This window comes from Epargyreus clarus, unplaced genomic scaffold, assembly GCF_041222505.1.
Source record: "Epargyreus clarus isolate Ecla_fem2 unplaced genomic scaffold, WU_Ecla_fem_2.2 ptg000026l, whole genome shotgun sequence".
NCBI lineage: Eukaryota > Metazoa > Arthropoda > Insecta > Lepidoptera > Hesperiidae > Epargyreus > Epargyreus clarus.
The window spans coordinates 5,855,351-5,870,332 of NW_027332233.1; the positions used below are offsets into that span (position 1 = coordinate 5,855,351).

The window sequence follows — 14,982 nt, forward strand, 5'->3', positions numbered from 1 at the left end:
AATTATGCATTATCATTAATATGTTGGAGTTAGCTGGTCTAAAATATAGTTGCAAGATTAGAACCACACAACGGAAAAAGTTAAATAAAGCTTGAAATAATAAAAAGGTCTTAATAAAGCATTCCTCGTTGTACTTGAGCTTATTTCCCACTCATTACAACTTCAAAGCGAACTAGATGTTTGCCGAAGTCTAAAATATAACTTATTTTACTGCGTAATCAACTAATCTAGCAGGTACATTGCGGTGAGGCACCATGTGATGTATTTCAAAACATATTTAAACCTACTGAATATAGAAAAAACAATGGAGTAGTCAAAGAAAATTTTAAACCAAAATTTTTCGAAGTTTCAAGAACTATACTTTTGTTCTAATATCGTTAATTACATTCCATATGTTATCTTACATAATATAATGTAAAAAGTAGTATGTCATAAGACTATAACACACACATACGCTGCGACACGTCGTGGATATCTACTATGTGACAGTCACGTGAAAATCACGACGTCTCTACAATTGGTGACGCAATTCTGTATTATATTTTCTCAAAATTATTTCAATTATTAATTATGGAAAGAAATAAACGGCTTAGTATTTTCGTGAAAATTTGAAGTCACTTTAAGAAAAATAACACAGGGTTTAGTCGCCAATTTTTAAGATTTCAAATCGTGCTACAATGCTACGCCGTATCGTGTTTTAGCCGATAGATCTAGATGTCATAATGGTGTCAAAGATGTAACTTTCAATAAATATTGTAATCCAAAAGGAGCATTTCTATTTACTTCTCGCTCCTACCCTATAATGTGCGAGTAAGATACATATACAAAAGATCCCGAAATTTTGGATTACATAAAACATACAGTAAAGTCAATCTTATTCGAGCCGTAAACATGCAAGATGGCACTCAAATGTAGTAACTATAGATTGCAGTTTCAGATTAATTTAAAATTACAAATGAGTATTACTGAAAAATTCTTCTACACATATATTCTTTTATCATTCATTCAATTTATATTAGTTTTAGTGTCACTCATCTCGTAGAATAAATAGTTACTTAAATTTAATAATATCGCAACACTACCTTTTGGTAAAAGATAAAAATATTTTTAAAAGTCAGCTGCAGATCAGGTATTGGGAAATAATATACGTGAACGTAAACAGTAACATTAAATAATTAAAATAAGAGAATCCCGATGTCTTATTAGTTAAACTATGGTACCTATACAATTTTATGTTATATTAAAATCGGCCCCACAACTAATTTCAGCATTTTTAGTTATTCCCTATGGCATTTTTAGTTATTCACTATGGAATTTCACCATTTACCTTTAGTTTAAATTTACGAACATGGACTTTTCCTAGCCTTAAAAACAGATTTGAGCATTCACAGGACTCACAAAACGCAGAAATCTGATGGAGGGCATCTTCCATCTGAATTGATCGTACCATCTGATCTGATGGTTCCGATGGATTATAACTAGTTCGAATTATAGTTTAGACTAAATTACATATAATGGTGAAAGACGGTGTTGAAAAACCCTAATTCAGAGGTTAAGGGACAGCAAAACATTGAAACCCATACGATGCATCTAGAACGCAATCAAAATCGATTTGTCACTGGATGAAAATGGAAAATAAGGTGCCAAAATTAAAATCACATAAATAAAAACTTTGTTTAAATAATAAGTTTTCCCAGTTTATTGCAGTGGAATATTAAGGCGTATGCGTTTAAAAACGCGGAGGATATGAAAACTTTGGTAAAAGATAAAATAGTTGTCATTTTCAAAACAAAAGTCAGATACTTAGAACATTCAGGAACAAAAACGCCCCGCGAGTTCTCATTTTAATTCTTTGCCAACCTCTGTCATATATCAGCTATAGAAAGTTGATATAATTTAAAACACCTAAAAACAGAACATGAATAAATAAAGTTTTACTTCATGTCTGCGGGCCAGTGCCAATTACCTACGTCTTAAACGTGAACATAGGATGCTGCCATATATATTTTAAGACTAAATTTTGAATAAATAACCACTTTCTACACTCGTAACCCATATTAGAGTTCCCTTTTATCATACCATAGTCAGACAATCAGGCAAGTACACATCATACAAATAAAAATCATTTAGGCGTCTGCTTGGCCAACAACCAAAGTTGAAACCTTCTACTTTTGTGATCAATATGTTGACCATTGCGCCATGGGAAACAGGCATGATAACAATATTAACGAATAAAATATTTCAGAGATAATATAATGTGTTCAATATAGAGCATAAATATATTTTCAACAAATTAAAAGAATAAAATCCGCAAAATCCTGCCATGTACATACATATACAGTCGAATTTCATCGTGAAGCATAGACACAAATAAAACAAGTGACGTCACCATGACGTAACGACATCTCCGTCCATTTAAATTAGGTAGCATGAAATAGAATTTTGCGTTTAAAGTTAATTGATTGCTAAAATAATACTCGTATTATTTTTTGAAATACCTATCATGGAAGGGAATTTTAAAATCTGTCATCATGCCTATTTCCAAATACACTAATACTATATAATAGCATCTATTAATTGTTTATTTGTTGATACTGATGTTTACTTAGGTTTAGAGGGTAATGGGGGAGCGGGGCGGTGCGGGCGCGGGGAGGGGTCATACACCTCATCGTACAAACACGTGTTCGTGTACGTACCGGCACTGTATAGATTAGGCGCCGGTTCAGCGATCTCACTGTAAATATTACTCGCGGTATCGTTAACTTCGTCGTACGGCCTCGAGCCAGACGCTCCGCCATACGCGTAACCGTACCCATAGTCAACATTTTGGTACTTTAATGCTGAATAGTTCTTCGAGTTCTCCACCGAATCGCTGAAGTTGCGAAGCTTCTCACCTTCTTCCTCATACTTCGGAACGTAGATGTTCTTTTCATAGTCGCTCGTGCGATTCCCGGCCGGCGTCGAGAACTTCGTATAGTAATCCTTCGTCTCGAGGATAAACTGCTGTTGCGCTGAATTAATATCAAAGTTACTGTAGATAGGGAAGTCGCCGTACCTGCTGTGATCCGTCGAGTTGCTCCCGTACACGTTCGAAGTCGACGCGTCTTGAACGGTGAAGTTTTCATAAATGTTCTCGCTGTTAGTGTTCTTCGATCTGAGATTCAGGGATTCCGAAATCCGGTCGTCCAGCGACATTTCGGCCAAGGATCTCGTCATATCCGTATCTGCGCTCGCTGGGTTTTGTTCCGTCAAGCGAGCGTTGCTATTCGAGTAAATTGACGAAACGCTTCCATATGTATTATTAGGAGTACTGCTATTATTCATTCTTGTGTTAGTCGAATTATTAAACGTGCTAGCTATATCGTTATTACCGGAGAAATTACCACTAGAGTATAAATGAGATTCTGGTTGTGATTGAATGAGAGAGTCGTTTATTTGTATGTCATAGTTAGATCTGGGTCTTGGAGTTTCGTTTGTTTCTGTGACCCACAGTTGCGTGGTGTCGAAGGGATCAGCCTGGGTGGCGTGCACTTGGAGATTGTTAGGAGATACGTCTAAGCTGTCTAGTGATTTAGCACCGTAGAGATTCGTTACATTTCGTACGTTTGTTGTGGTCGCGTACTGCGCTGAGAGACTGTCTAAACTGGGCTGGCCCCAATCTGCTTCGTGGGCTGAAAGTAATATGTATCATGCAATTAAATTGAAAACTCAAAAAAACGTATTTTTATGAATAATAATATACACGTAGCAACCGGGCGTGTAATGCATCCTATGAAAAGTGGTCATACAATTAGAATCCAATTTGAGGTCGGCCACAGAAACGGTTTTAGCCTTGAGTAAACCCAGTTGGATTAATTTGTATAAGAATCAAATATTGAAAATACATCTTTTTTTTTATAAAAGTAATAAAACTAGTAAATTCAAAGGATTTTTTTGCAATTTATAAACATTTTATCTTTTAATGAAGTTTACTTATAAATGGCTAATAATATAAATGATACTATAGTAATATTTACCAATTTCTGGCACATCAATTGGCTGATCTAATATAGAGACGTTATTAGGGTTCGACTTCTTTGGCGAGCCGTGACCCGTAGACGGCGGCAGATCTAAGTCGATCAATAAGTCTTCTTTCACTGTAATATATAAATAAATAATAATAATTTATTATACATAAACAATCACATAACTGTTTGTACTCTTATCAATTGTTTTAAGTTCGATAGTGACGTCACTTGTCGTCTTTAAAAGAAGTTGGATTTACTATCTACTACTAAAAATATGTGAATAAGTCTATAGCAATATTTTTCAATAGGACAGTGACAAAAACCTCCGATAGATAATATGAAGCATTTATCTTGAAGAATAACAATATGACGTAATTACTGATCTTTCATGGTAAGATCCTTATCATAGTGAATCTTAACTATGGATTATGTTCTTGGAAGCTGGCCCAGATTGTTTTGGGCAGCTAATTTTCGTTAATTTATTTCTGATAGTACGTAGTTCTGTGCTGACGACAGCTGATATATGATAATATAATGTATCAGATATCATCTGTCGCCAGCATGATGTCAGTCAATAGCACTCACCCTGATTCAAGCTCCTAGAATAGTTATCCCTGACGTGCCTGGGCAGCCGCTCCCTCAGGTTCAACGAGGTCCTGTCGTTGATGAGCTTGTTGTAGTTGAAGTGTTTGCTGGCGCTGTTCCCCGCGCGCGTGGTGCTCGGCTGCGTGGACTCGATGGTGCGGCGCTTGCGGAGCACCACCGCTGAGTCGTCTTGCACGCCCAGCGATGGAGATGCCGTTGGGGACTGGGTTGGGGCTGGAAGTAATGTTTTTACCACGCTTTTATTAGCTTGACCTGTATGTATGTATGTAACGGAATCTTTGAAGTCGAATTTACCCACTTCGAATGGTTAAAATTTTGAAAAATTATCAAGAACCGATGACAGTACACGATTTAAATAACTTTATCCCATTCACCTCTCATCAGTATCGTCAGGAATCAGGATTAACAATTCTCCTTGTGCGATTTTAGCGTGGTTTTTAGTTTTTAAACTATAGTTATTTTGAATATGGTGAAAGTGGCAAACAAGTGTGTAGACCTGCTTGTATGTAGCAACGGATATGGATATTTATAATCAACCTTGAGGACTAAATTGAAGCCCCTCGGACAAGTATCCTTTACCACACCTTTCAAACCAGAACTGTTGTCATTAGCTAAAAATAGGTGTAGCAGTGGTGCCTCAGGAGTCAAACCATTAAAGAATTATACCACCCCTAATTAAAATACCAAGTTTTCGAGGTACTTCGCATGTTGCTGTAGTCTGATTGGAAGAGTGTGTTAAAGAAGATAGTGTAAGTTTAGCCATGTTACTTAATGTTAAGAGAAAAAGCATTCCATTTCCAATATCGACCCAGAACATCAGTCCGACTGATAAAAGAATCACAAAAATGTTGTGTGTTACTATGGTACAATTTAATTTTTATTATTCAAATGCAGAGAATTTTAAACTACGTCGAAGAACTCAACTTTACTTATACGTGTAGATTCGGAATATCTCCCAAAAAAGGTGAAAGCCGGATTTCAATTAAATTCAATCTTACTCATCACTCTACCACTGATAAGAGCATCTATCTATTTTACAATTTTGTACAAAATTTCAATGTTAAGGTAACCTATCTTACCTATCCGATAAACTTATTTGAACTTGCACACCGCACCTAATTCGCATAACAACCATACCAAACCATTATCACATCACAATGTCATCACACACCTATATCTACACTGTGTTTACGTTGCTAACAGACGTACTGATTGATATGTATATCAATATATTATACGTTTGTGACGCGTATGAGCGATAAATAACTTGCTGGCAATTACTATATAACGTAGAGCATGTTAATTGAATGATACAGTGTATGTATGAGAACGCTGTCAACATTTTATATATCAAAGTGAATAGCATTGAATTTTTCTAGATGTTCCATCTTAGTCAATCCGTGATTATCCAACTACTGGGCATGGGTATCTTTGATTGAGAGGGGGTCTAGACCATAGTCCACCGTGATGACCAAATACAAATTTCTTCTCGCACTCATATTTTTTAAAACTCTAGGTTTCCTCGCGATGTTTTCCTTTGCCGTTTAATTATTACTAATATGTAATGATTACTACTTATTAGTAATATGTAATTAATTTGAAAAAAAAGAGAGATGCGTGGCTGGAATTCCGCAAATGAAAGACCGACTTCCTAACAACTAGGCACGTACAAAAAAACGTACGTAAAAATATCAAATCGAGTTCAGGCTAATCATTTTTCTATGAATTAATAACATGCCAAAAAATGAAAATGATAAATGACAATGAGGAAAATTAAAATTTTCTTTACATTTTCTTGTAATACATATCTATGACTGGTTACCCGCAATATCTAACCACCTCGCCTTACATGACACGTTATACAAACATACATAAATAGTAATAGTATTAGTCACGTGCACGCCAGATCTTCCACTTAGTCACAGATTAGCGATTTTAATGCTAACTACGCTACGAGCTACGTACGACGCATTACTATATGTTTTAAGGCTTATCCGTGACTATGTCACGGTGGTTTTGCCCACACATTAAATATTTAATTAACATATCATTTAAAAACTATAGCTTTTGTTTTAAACAAATACAGCTTTTCAAAACCAGAGCTAAACTATATTTGTATTTTTTTTTATAATATAGGAGTCGCAGACGAGCATACAGTCAACCTGATGGTAAGTGGCTACTGCCGCCCCTGGACTTCTGTAATCAACCCCAGATAGGATTCCTGAGGTCGGCCACAGAAACGCCGCTACCCCTGAGGACTAAGCTGGAACGCATCGGAAAAGTCTGTCTCCCTTACCACACCCTTCACACCGGAACACAGCAGCGCCTAACACTGCTGTATTAGGTAGAAATAGGTGTGGCGGTGGTACCGCCGGAGTCGAACCACAAAGGGTTCTACCACCTTCAATTGTTTAAAACAGTAGTATCAAAATAGTAAGCATTCGGCCTTATTCATAATAGAGATGTAGCAAAGCCGCATATTGTCCCCGTGATGGTAAGAGATCTCTACCGCCCCTGTATGTATGTAATTCAAATAGGCCAGCTGAAGTAGTCCACAGGAGCATTGCCACCCTGGCTTTAACTTAGACAAAGTTATAATCCCACGTGTAAGTGTCTCTTTCTCATCATACCCTCCAAAGAAGCTACTGCAGCGTTTGATGCAGTTGCTAGGCAAAGGTGTCCTCGAACCTCGATTAATTTTACCACGTTCAAATCGATATGTTATCAAAGTTATTTCACCGTTTCTAGCTCAACATACATGTCGCTAATAACCGTGTGCATCATAAAAATAATATCGCTGCTTTGCAAGAATAATGGCACAACTCAAAAATCAATTTTCCGTTAAATGAAAGAAAGAAAGAAAGAAACATTTTTTATTCCGATAAATTGCAACACAAAATAAATATAACGGAAAAACAAAAACAATAACATAAAACAAAAGAGAAAAATAAAAATAAAAAAATAAAATAAAAAACATCAATTCAATTTTTACCATAATATGTGTTGCAACGACCGAAAAGGGACAAACTCAGCTTGTGCCACGAGCAGGTAAACTGAGTTATGGCGCTGATTTTCAGTTTGCCCCTACATCCGGGCTGCTCGGACGGCTGTGCTATTTTATTTGCTAGATTTTGTTGTTATGCTGATTCATAGAATTTATGTGCAAAATGTTTTAACTGACCCTAACCTGCTACGATGTCTATGAGCTTTAAATTTTAGGTAAGTGAAGGAAAACGTTATATTAATACCTCAACTATTTAAGAGTCATATAATATATTGCACTTCATATAATTATACAATTTGGCATTAAATTAAAATTACAATGAGACATATGGTCGTACAATCAAATAAAAATAAAAATGCAATTTAATCCCAAATATTTACTACTTTAATGTATCCTAACAGTACTGTGGTTATATACATAACTATTTATAATTGTATTTATCATTATTTTAATTCTCATTTAAATAAAAGATTTCGAAACAAAACATTGTTTAATTTTAAACTGGCTCTCCTGGAAAATTACCTTATTTACTTGCGCCATTATTCTTGCAAAGCAGCGAATTATGTGTTACATAGACGCACGAAACTTTGTTTTTAAAAATATACTCTGATATTACATCAAAAATATATAATGTACCAACATCTATATCGATAACGTCTTAAATTGTGTTGTAATAGTGTAAATACAATAGTACAATAAATTTCGCTTTATTCACTTACAACAATATTAGCAATATTAATATTGCACGTGTGACGTAACACACGTCTTATTTTGATTATAAAAGAGTAATATTATTCAACTTTATTACTTTCGTTGACGAAAGCAAAAGTTGACGTATATCGGCCACCATTGCCATACAAAGACCGCCATAAAAGTAACCATTCATATTGAGTAACCTTAGCACGCTTGGGGAATTGCAAATTACGTTTTTGATATTATTACATGGGTTATATGGTTGTGTTAATAATTATATTTATAACATGAAGTAAATTGTTGTTGCATAAATATCATAAAGAGATTACTTTTTTAAATTAAGTTATTACTGTAAATGACGTTATTGTCCATATAATATGTAGTTATGTATAAGACCAAAATATAATAATTTTGTGATAACAAATTCTACCCACTTACCCCACAAACGAATCCTTGTAATAAATACTAATAAACGGGTGCCATAGACACCCACGAAGATGACCGAATACCATCCAGATTGAAAATTCATCATTTATCTGTCTGCGTCGCCGGGAATCGAACCCTTACCCTTTGTGGCTCAGAATGACCTCGTATCGGCTCCATGACATAAGTCATCGAATTCATTGTTATTGATAAAACACATTGCATTGATATACTGACTGATTAATTTATTTGAGACTCACCTCTTTGACCCGGCGATAGCGTTTGAGATTTCTTCGTTGCTTGAACATTCTTACTCTTCACAGTCGTGACCAGGGTACTGAAAAAAAAATAGTACTTAATACGGGATTTTGTTAAAAAAACAAAACGAAAGTGTTTCATATAAGATAATCACCGTTGTCTAGGGATATTTGCAAGACTAAAAGAATCGCACAATGTATCACATGGTTTTACGGGAGATCTTACATGGCTTTTTTTAGAGCTCTATACTGTTCCGGTAATACCTCAGAAGTCAGCAATATGTCAAGATCGGCAATATAATTCTTGTCAAACATTTTTGGCATATTTCGATATCAAAGAAATAAGTTAAATTAATTTGTTGTGTAAAGATTTTCACATCAATCAATTAACTAATCATTTAACTATTATTTAATATATCAATTTTCAATAATTCAATGATATAATATGACTTTTCAAATACGTTTAATTTATATAAGTAACACAGAAAATGTGTTACAATGTGTACAAAACTTTATAATTTTATACACCTAATTTAAGCTGAGAATCAGTCAATCGGTGTTGGTTTTATTTATTTAGTGAATGATTACAGAATTACTTCATCCCTTCAAATTCAAAATATGACTAAATAAAGTAAAATAAACAAATACCTGGGAAACAAGCCGACCTCCAGTGTCCGTTGGTTCTGTCCCTTCCACCAGTGCAGTTCCGGCCGCTTGTCTATCAGGATGATGGTGTCGCCCGCCTCTATTGTCATCTGACCTTGCTTCCTATAGCTGAACGGTCATGTGAACATGTGAATACATCGTTATGTAGTTTAGTGTGTGCACAATAGCTATTTGACGTGCAGTTGCATTGTGGTGTTGTGTTATAATGTTGTGGTGATTTGTATGGTACATTTATAGTATTGGTCTGACATGCACAGTAACTAATAAATTTAGAGATGATTTCCCTTGAAAATGTCTATGAACAACTTTCAGGAAGGTGACCTGACAATGTTTTTCTACATTTATTAAAGCCTGACTTGATTGACCTCTGACAACATTTATGTTGTCAAAGGTCTATTTACTAAGGTTTTCACAACATAATTTCTTCATTAAAACGTATGATATTTACGGCATTAAATTACACGATATTTTCGTCATTAAGATATGGAACTAATGAGATCTCTCAGGCATCCTCTAGCACAAATGAAAGTAACTGATAATAAACTTCTAACACACAAATATTTTGAAAAAACGCCTAGGATTCAAACCTCGGACTCCCAAAATGAGATGTCTAAACACTGATCTACAACAACTAAAATAGGCCAAGAACCAATAATCACTCACCTAAGTCCAGCGACAGCGGTCTCGAACTTGTTAGTGTCCATGTACCGCTGGATGCCGGCGAAGGTGGGGCGCTCCTTGGGGCTGATGTCCCAGCACTGCACCATCAGCATGTACACGTCGGGCGGGCACGCGGCCGGGGCGCCCAGGCGCTGCCCCTCGCGCATTATCAGACGGAGGATCTCCGAGCCGTTCAGACCTTGCGTCATGCAAAAATACGTTAACTTTAGACTTTTGAAGTCTTGATTTTGTGACGATGCATCATCAAATTAAGTCTTAGTTTATTAATTTATTTTTAAAATTAACCTTGGCGACAAAAAAAGTCGATTTGACACTTGCTATACGAAGAGTATCAAGTGAGAGTACGTATTGCTAATTTCGAAGCAAAGATTTTTTTGCACTTTCTTGAGGAGCCCCAGATTTTTAAGCGTATTATGGAAAAAAGTCAAAAAAGGTGTTTCGCGTAATGTTTTAACCATAGAACCAACCCAAACATGTAAACACAGGTTTATTATAAATTTCAGCTAAAATTTAGCTGAGCGTGACGGAAGCAGAGAAGGCGGCTTGTTGAGGGGCGGCATCTGATTCAATTTAATTCCATTAACGTGTATTATAGAAATACTTTTCAAATTCTATTCGAGGTCTCAAAAATCTTACTCATCCTATACCTTCTGCAATAAATAGTCTATGATTTTTGTCACCCTGTTTCAAGAATTTCTCTTTTTCGCCTATACTTGAGCCCATTACACCGTCCATGTTATACCACCAACTCACCGATCCAGGGCTCCTCGCCGAACGTGTACATCTCCCAGAGCGCCACGGCGAACATCCACACGTCGGAGGCGTGCGAGAACTGGCGCGTGCGCAGCGACTCCGGCGCGCACCACGGGAACGGCACGCGCCGCCGCTCGCTCATCACGTAGCAGTCGTCCGCGTCGGGCAAAGCCCGCATTAGGCCGAAGTCGCCGATCTTCACCTGGTTACAGGTGCGATTTATAATGAGTCTTACGTTTTTTTTGTATGAAGCTCTAAGCCCCAACCACATAGAACGCATAATTTAAGAGCGACAGGGCGTTAGAGCGCAAGAAGTAAATCCTGACGCCTGATCAGGATTCACGTACCTACTATGCTTATGCTTTTAATGTCTAAAAAGATGAGAGTTCATTTTACTTAATAAATGCTTAATTGCTTACTTGCAAGATGTTTTTATTTAAACTCTAACGCCAATTTTCGTCAACCAATTTTGATCAAAATTTAACATGTCTAGCAAAATTTGTCAAAAATAGATTTTTGGTAGGCGAAACATTAAATTAATTGTTTATTTATTTATAAATAACAACCGTTAATCAAGCAACAGCGAGGTTAATCTAGCGGTAAGATTAGCTATAATGTGGCAGAACAATAACTTATATACTACTGAATTGTAATACTAAAGACTTCATGTTAACTACTCTGGAGTGCTAACTCGATTCTTTTTTTTATGAGTAAGTACTAAAGTAATCGAATATCAAATATGGCCGACTCGGCACATCATTAGTTAAGACACATATGGACACATGATAAATATTCTTATGTTCTTAATTATAAATCACATTCAACAAATTATATTTTAAATAAATCTGTACTCACCAAATCTAGACTAGATAATAAAATATTTCGACAGGCAAGATCTCTGTGCAGAAATCTATTTTTCTCCAAATACGCCATGCCAGCTGCCACTTGGCCTGACCACTTCGATATGTAGTTCAATGACACTTTTCCATTTTGGGCCCTTATGTAATCCAGTAATGCTCCCATATTGGCCAATTCACAGACCATCATAAGTGGATGGAACACAACACCGTGAAGTTTGATTAAATTTGGATGCTTTAGGCTATGCATGGCTTCGACTTCTCTTCGGAAGTCATCATAAATGCCCGGTTGAGAAAATGCATCAGCTTTCAAAACCTTGACTGCTACTGGCACCATTTGATTAGGACTGTCAGATACCCTCCATTCACCCCTCCTCACTACTCCAAACGATCCATTGCCTAATTCATTATGCAACCTGCAGTCAGAAATATGAACATGTTCTTAATAATAACTTGTTTATTTGTTAATCAAGGACATACTTGAACAATAGGGTTGCCGAACTATATTTTAGACGAAATATAATAAAAATTAATAGAAATATAGTACATTAGAAAGTACATTTCATCTCTAATTCAGATGTCACAACTTAAAATAACCCTCCAAAGTCAGTTCATTAGTAGAGGCATAGTTGTTGGTGCTGCTAGCTACTTTTATTCTAATATCATTGTGAGACAGCAAAAGTAAAAAAGTGAAAATATTATAACATTAATATACTATATTATCCTAAATTCCTCAAAAGTATTATGTACAGTTTTTCAATTATTTTGTAAGAAATACTATTTTTCTTCAAAAAAAAAGGTGGCAACCCTATTGAACACGTACAGTACACAATTACTTAACACTAATTAACCTAAAAAAGCAAACAAAGATTTATACGCACACAATGTCTTTTTCCAATATTATACACGTAGTTCTATTTTCTGTCTGTGGTGGTGATCGCAGTGCTATGTCAGTTTTCTCTCGTGAGAGGGAACTGGATGAGCCAAAAAGTTTGTTCCAGAATTTCCTGTTCCATAGTTGCAGCTTCTTTTTCCTTACGGCATCAAATAGCCTACGTACACCAGGCTTACTGATGCCGATTCTCTCCAGGTCTTCAGCATGCACATAGTCGAAGTGGGCTAGTCGTGTTATCTAAAAAGGTTGATTAATACCATCAATTTTATTATTGTTTAAATATGTTATGTAAATTATTTATTAATGCCTATTGTTTTTAAATAAATAATCCTACTTTTGCCTACCAAATATCAAAATTTGAGAATAACTGCCTACTAGAATTGTTAAATTTCCATCTTTAATAAGCAAAAAAATTGGGTAAATTGTTATTATTTAGGGCGAGCATAATTGAATGCAAGAGGAAAGGCATTGTCCTTCGTGTATTGACTCAATATGCAAGGGTACAGTCAAAAGTCTATAAGGTACATTGGTTTAAAGGCAGATTTTCCTCTAAAATTATAATATTTTTACATCAGATTTAAAGTAACAAAACATTCATACTAACAAAAATAAGTTCAAGGAGATCTGTAAGTAAGTAAGTAAGTAAGCAGAGAAAAACATACAAAAGAAGAACCTTGGCAACTAATAATTGTAATTCTTTACCAAGTAACATCATTTACTCAATAAGAAACTAGAGTAACATAACATATTATTAAAAAAGGATGCATGATAGATGTTGTAACATTTTCGTCATTTGTTTTTATTTAGCTCAACATTTTTTTTATATAGTGAAGCATTTGGCTATTGAAATTTATGAACAAGAATGTTAAAACAAAAATAATATTACATTACTTTTCAAGTGCAATAGATTTTATTAGTACATAAAATGATTAAATATTCCTCATTATATACTAATAAATATATGCCTACATGCATCTTGAATATACTTTTATTCATCAGATGCCACACATTAATATAATTTTTCAAAACAAGTATGCTTATTCACCTGGAGTTGATCTCTGATCGGTAAATAAAACTGCTCCAGTTGCACATTCTGTAAGATCTCACATAACCAGTCCGTGCCCGAATCCATCGTATGCTCCTCTAACTAAACAACGGATTTATTAGAAATCTGTACGAAGGTAACATCTCAATCAGGAAGTGCGATTTACTTCTTGCGACTTAGAAAAACACTAGTTTTTACGAGTAAATTAATAACACACGCAGAATATTTCTTAAAATTAAGCCGTGAGATTGAAAAACGATGCCACCAATGTTTTCTGTTTACGATTTTTTTGTTGTAACACGATACAAGCTACACCACAACCACGATTCTTTTCCTGAATTACATTAACAGCAAGCAAACTTCTGTACGTCAGTCAGACTTCAAACAGAACTTGACAGTTTGTTTTTTTTTATTATGAGTGTCAAGTAATTGTTTTATTTACAGTCTAGCTTTTTTCGTAATGGCTACACAAGATATGTATTTAACTAGCTTTCTTCATAAATGATATTTCTTTCAGTACAGGATAGTCTACATTGAGATTATGTATATTTCTGCCATAATTAGGCATATATAGAATTATTATGTATTATTATATGCATAAAAACAAGATTATAATATATAATACTAGTTTGTCATCAACTTTTACGATGTAAATTTTGTTATGTGTATAAAACACCTTTATTTATGACTTTTTAATTTTAGTGCCAGGTTTACGTACTCGCCAAGCACGGACGAGTATTGTGTGAATACGTCTATCCTTTGTTGAGTATGCTTATATATATACACGATCGACCACCTGGGGGGCGCCCGCTCCCGCGGGAACTCCCTGGACTGGCGACCTCCGACCATCAGGAGGCCGATCGTCCGCTCGGTATGACGACGCAATAAGTACCGAATCACCCCCCTCAACAGGGGGATGATAGACATTTTTAATATTTGTTCATTATTTTATTATGTTTTAAATAACATTATATTATTATGAATAAATATCATGAATCCGGGGGGTATTCACCACCTGAGAATCTGCCCGGGCAAAGAGGGTATCCTCGAGACCCGAAATTCCATGCCCACCGCCCTTATGTTAGCATTGCCTTA

General features: G+C 35.5%; 1 protein-coding gene across 1 annotated transcript; it reads right to left on the minus strand.

The window, feature by feature from the left end:
- Nucleotides 1-1,586: 1,586 nt before the first annotated feature.
- Nucleotides 1,587-14,257, minus strand: Ack (activated Cdc42 kinase). Its single transcript, XM_073087897.1, has 10 exons — nucleotides 13,888-14,257; nucleotides 12,829-13,079; nucleotides 11,946-12,363; nucleotides 11,091-11,292; nucleotides 10,320-10,515; nucleotides 9,639-9,764; nucleotides 8,994-9,070; nucleotides 4,593-4,826; nucleotides 4,017-4,136; nucleotides 1,587-3,671 (listed from the first exon to the last, which is right to left on the minus strand). Exons 1-10 carry the CDS (start codon nucleotides 13,972-13,974, stop codon nucleotides 2,602-2,604), a joined length of 2,781 nt encoding a protein of 926 aa, XP_072943998.1. The 5' UTR covers nucleotides 13,975-14,257; the 3' UTR covers nucleotides 1,587-2,601.
- Nucleotides 14,258-14,982: the final 725 nt, after the last annotated feature.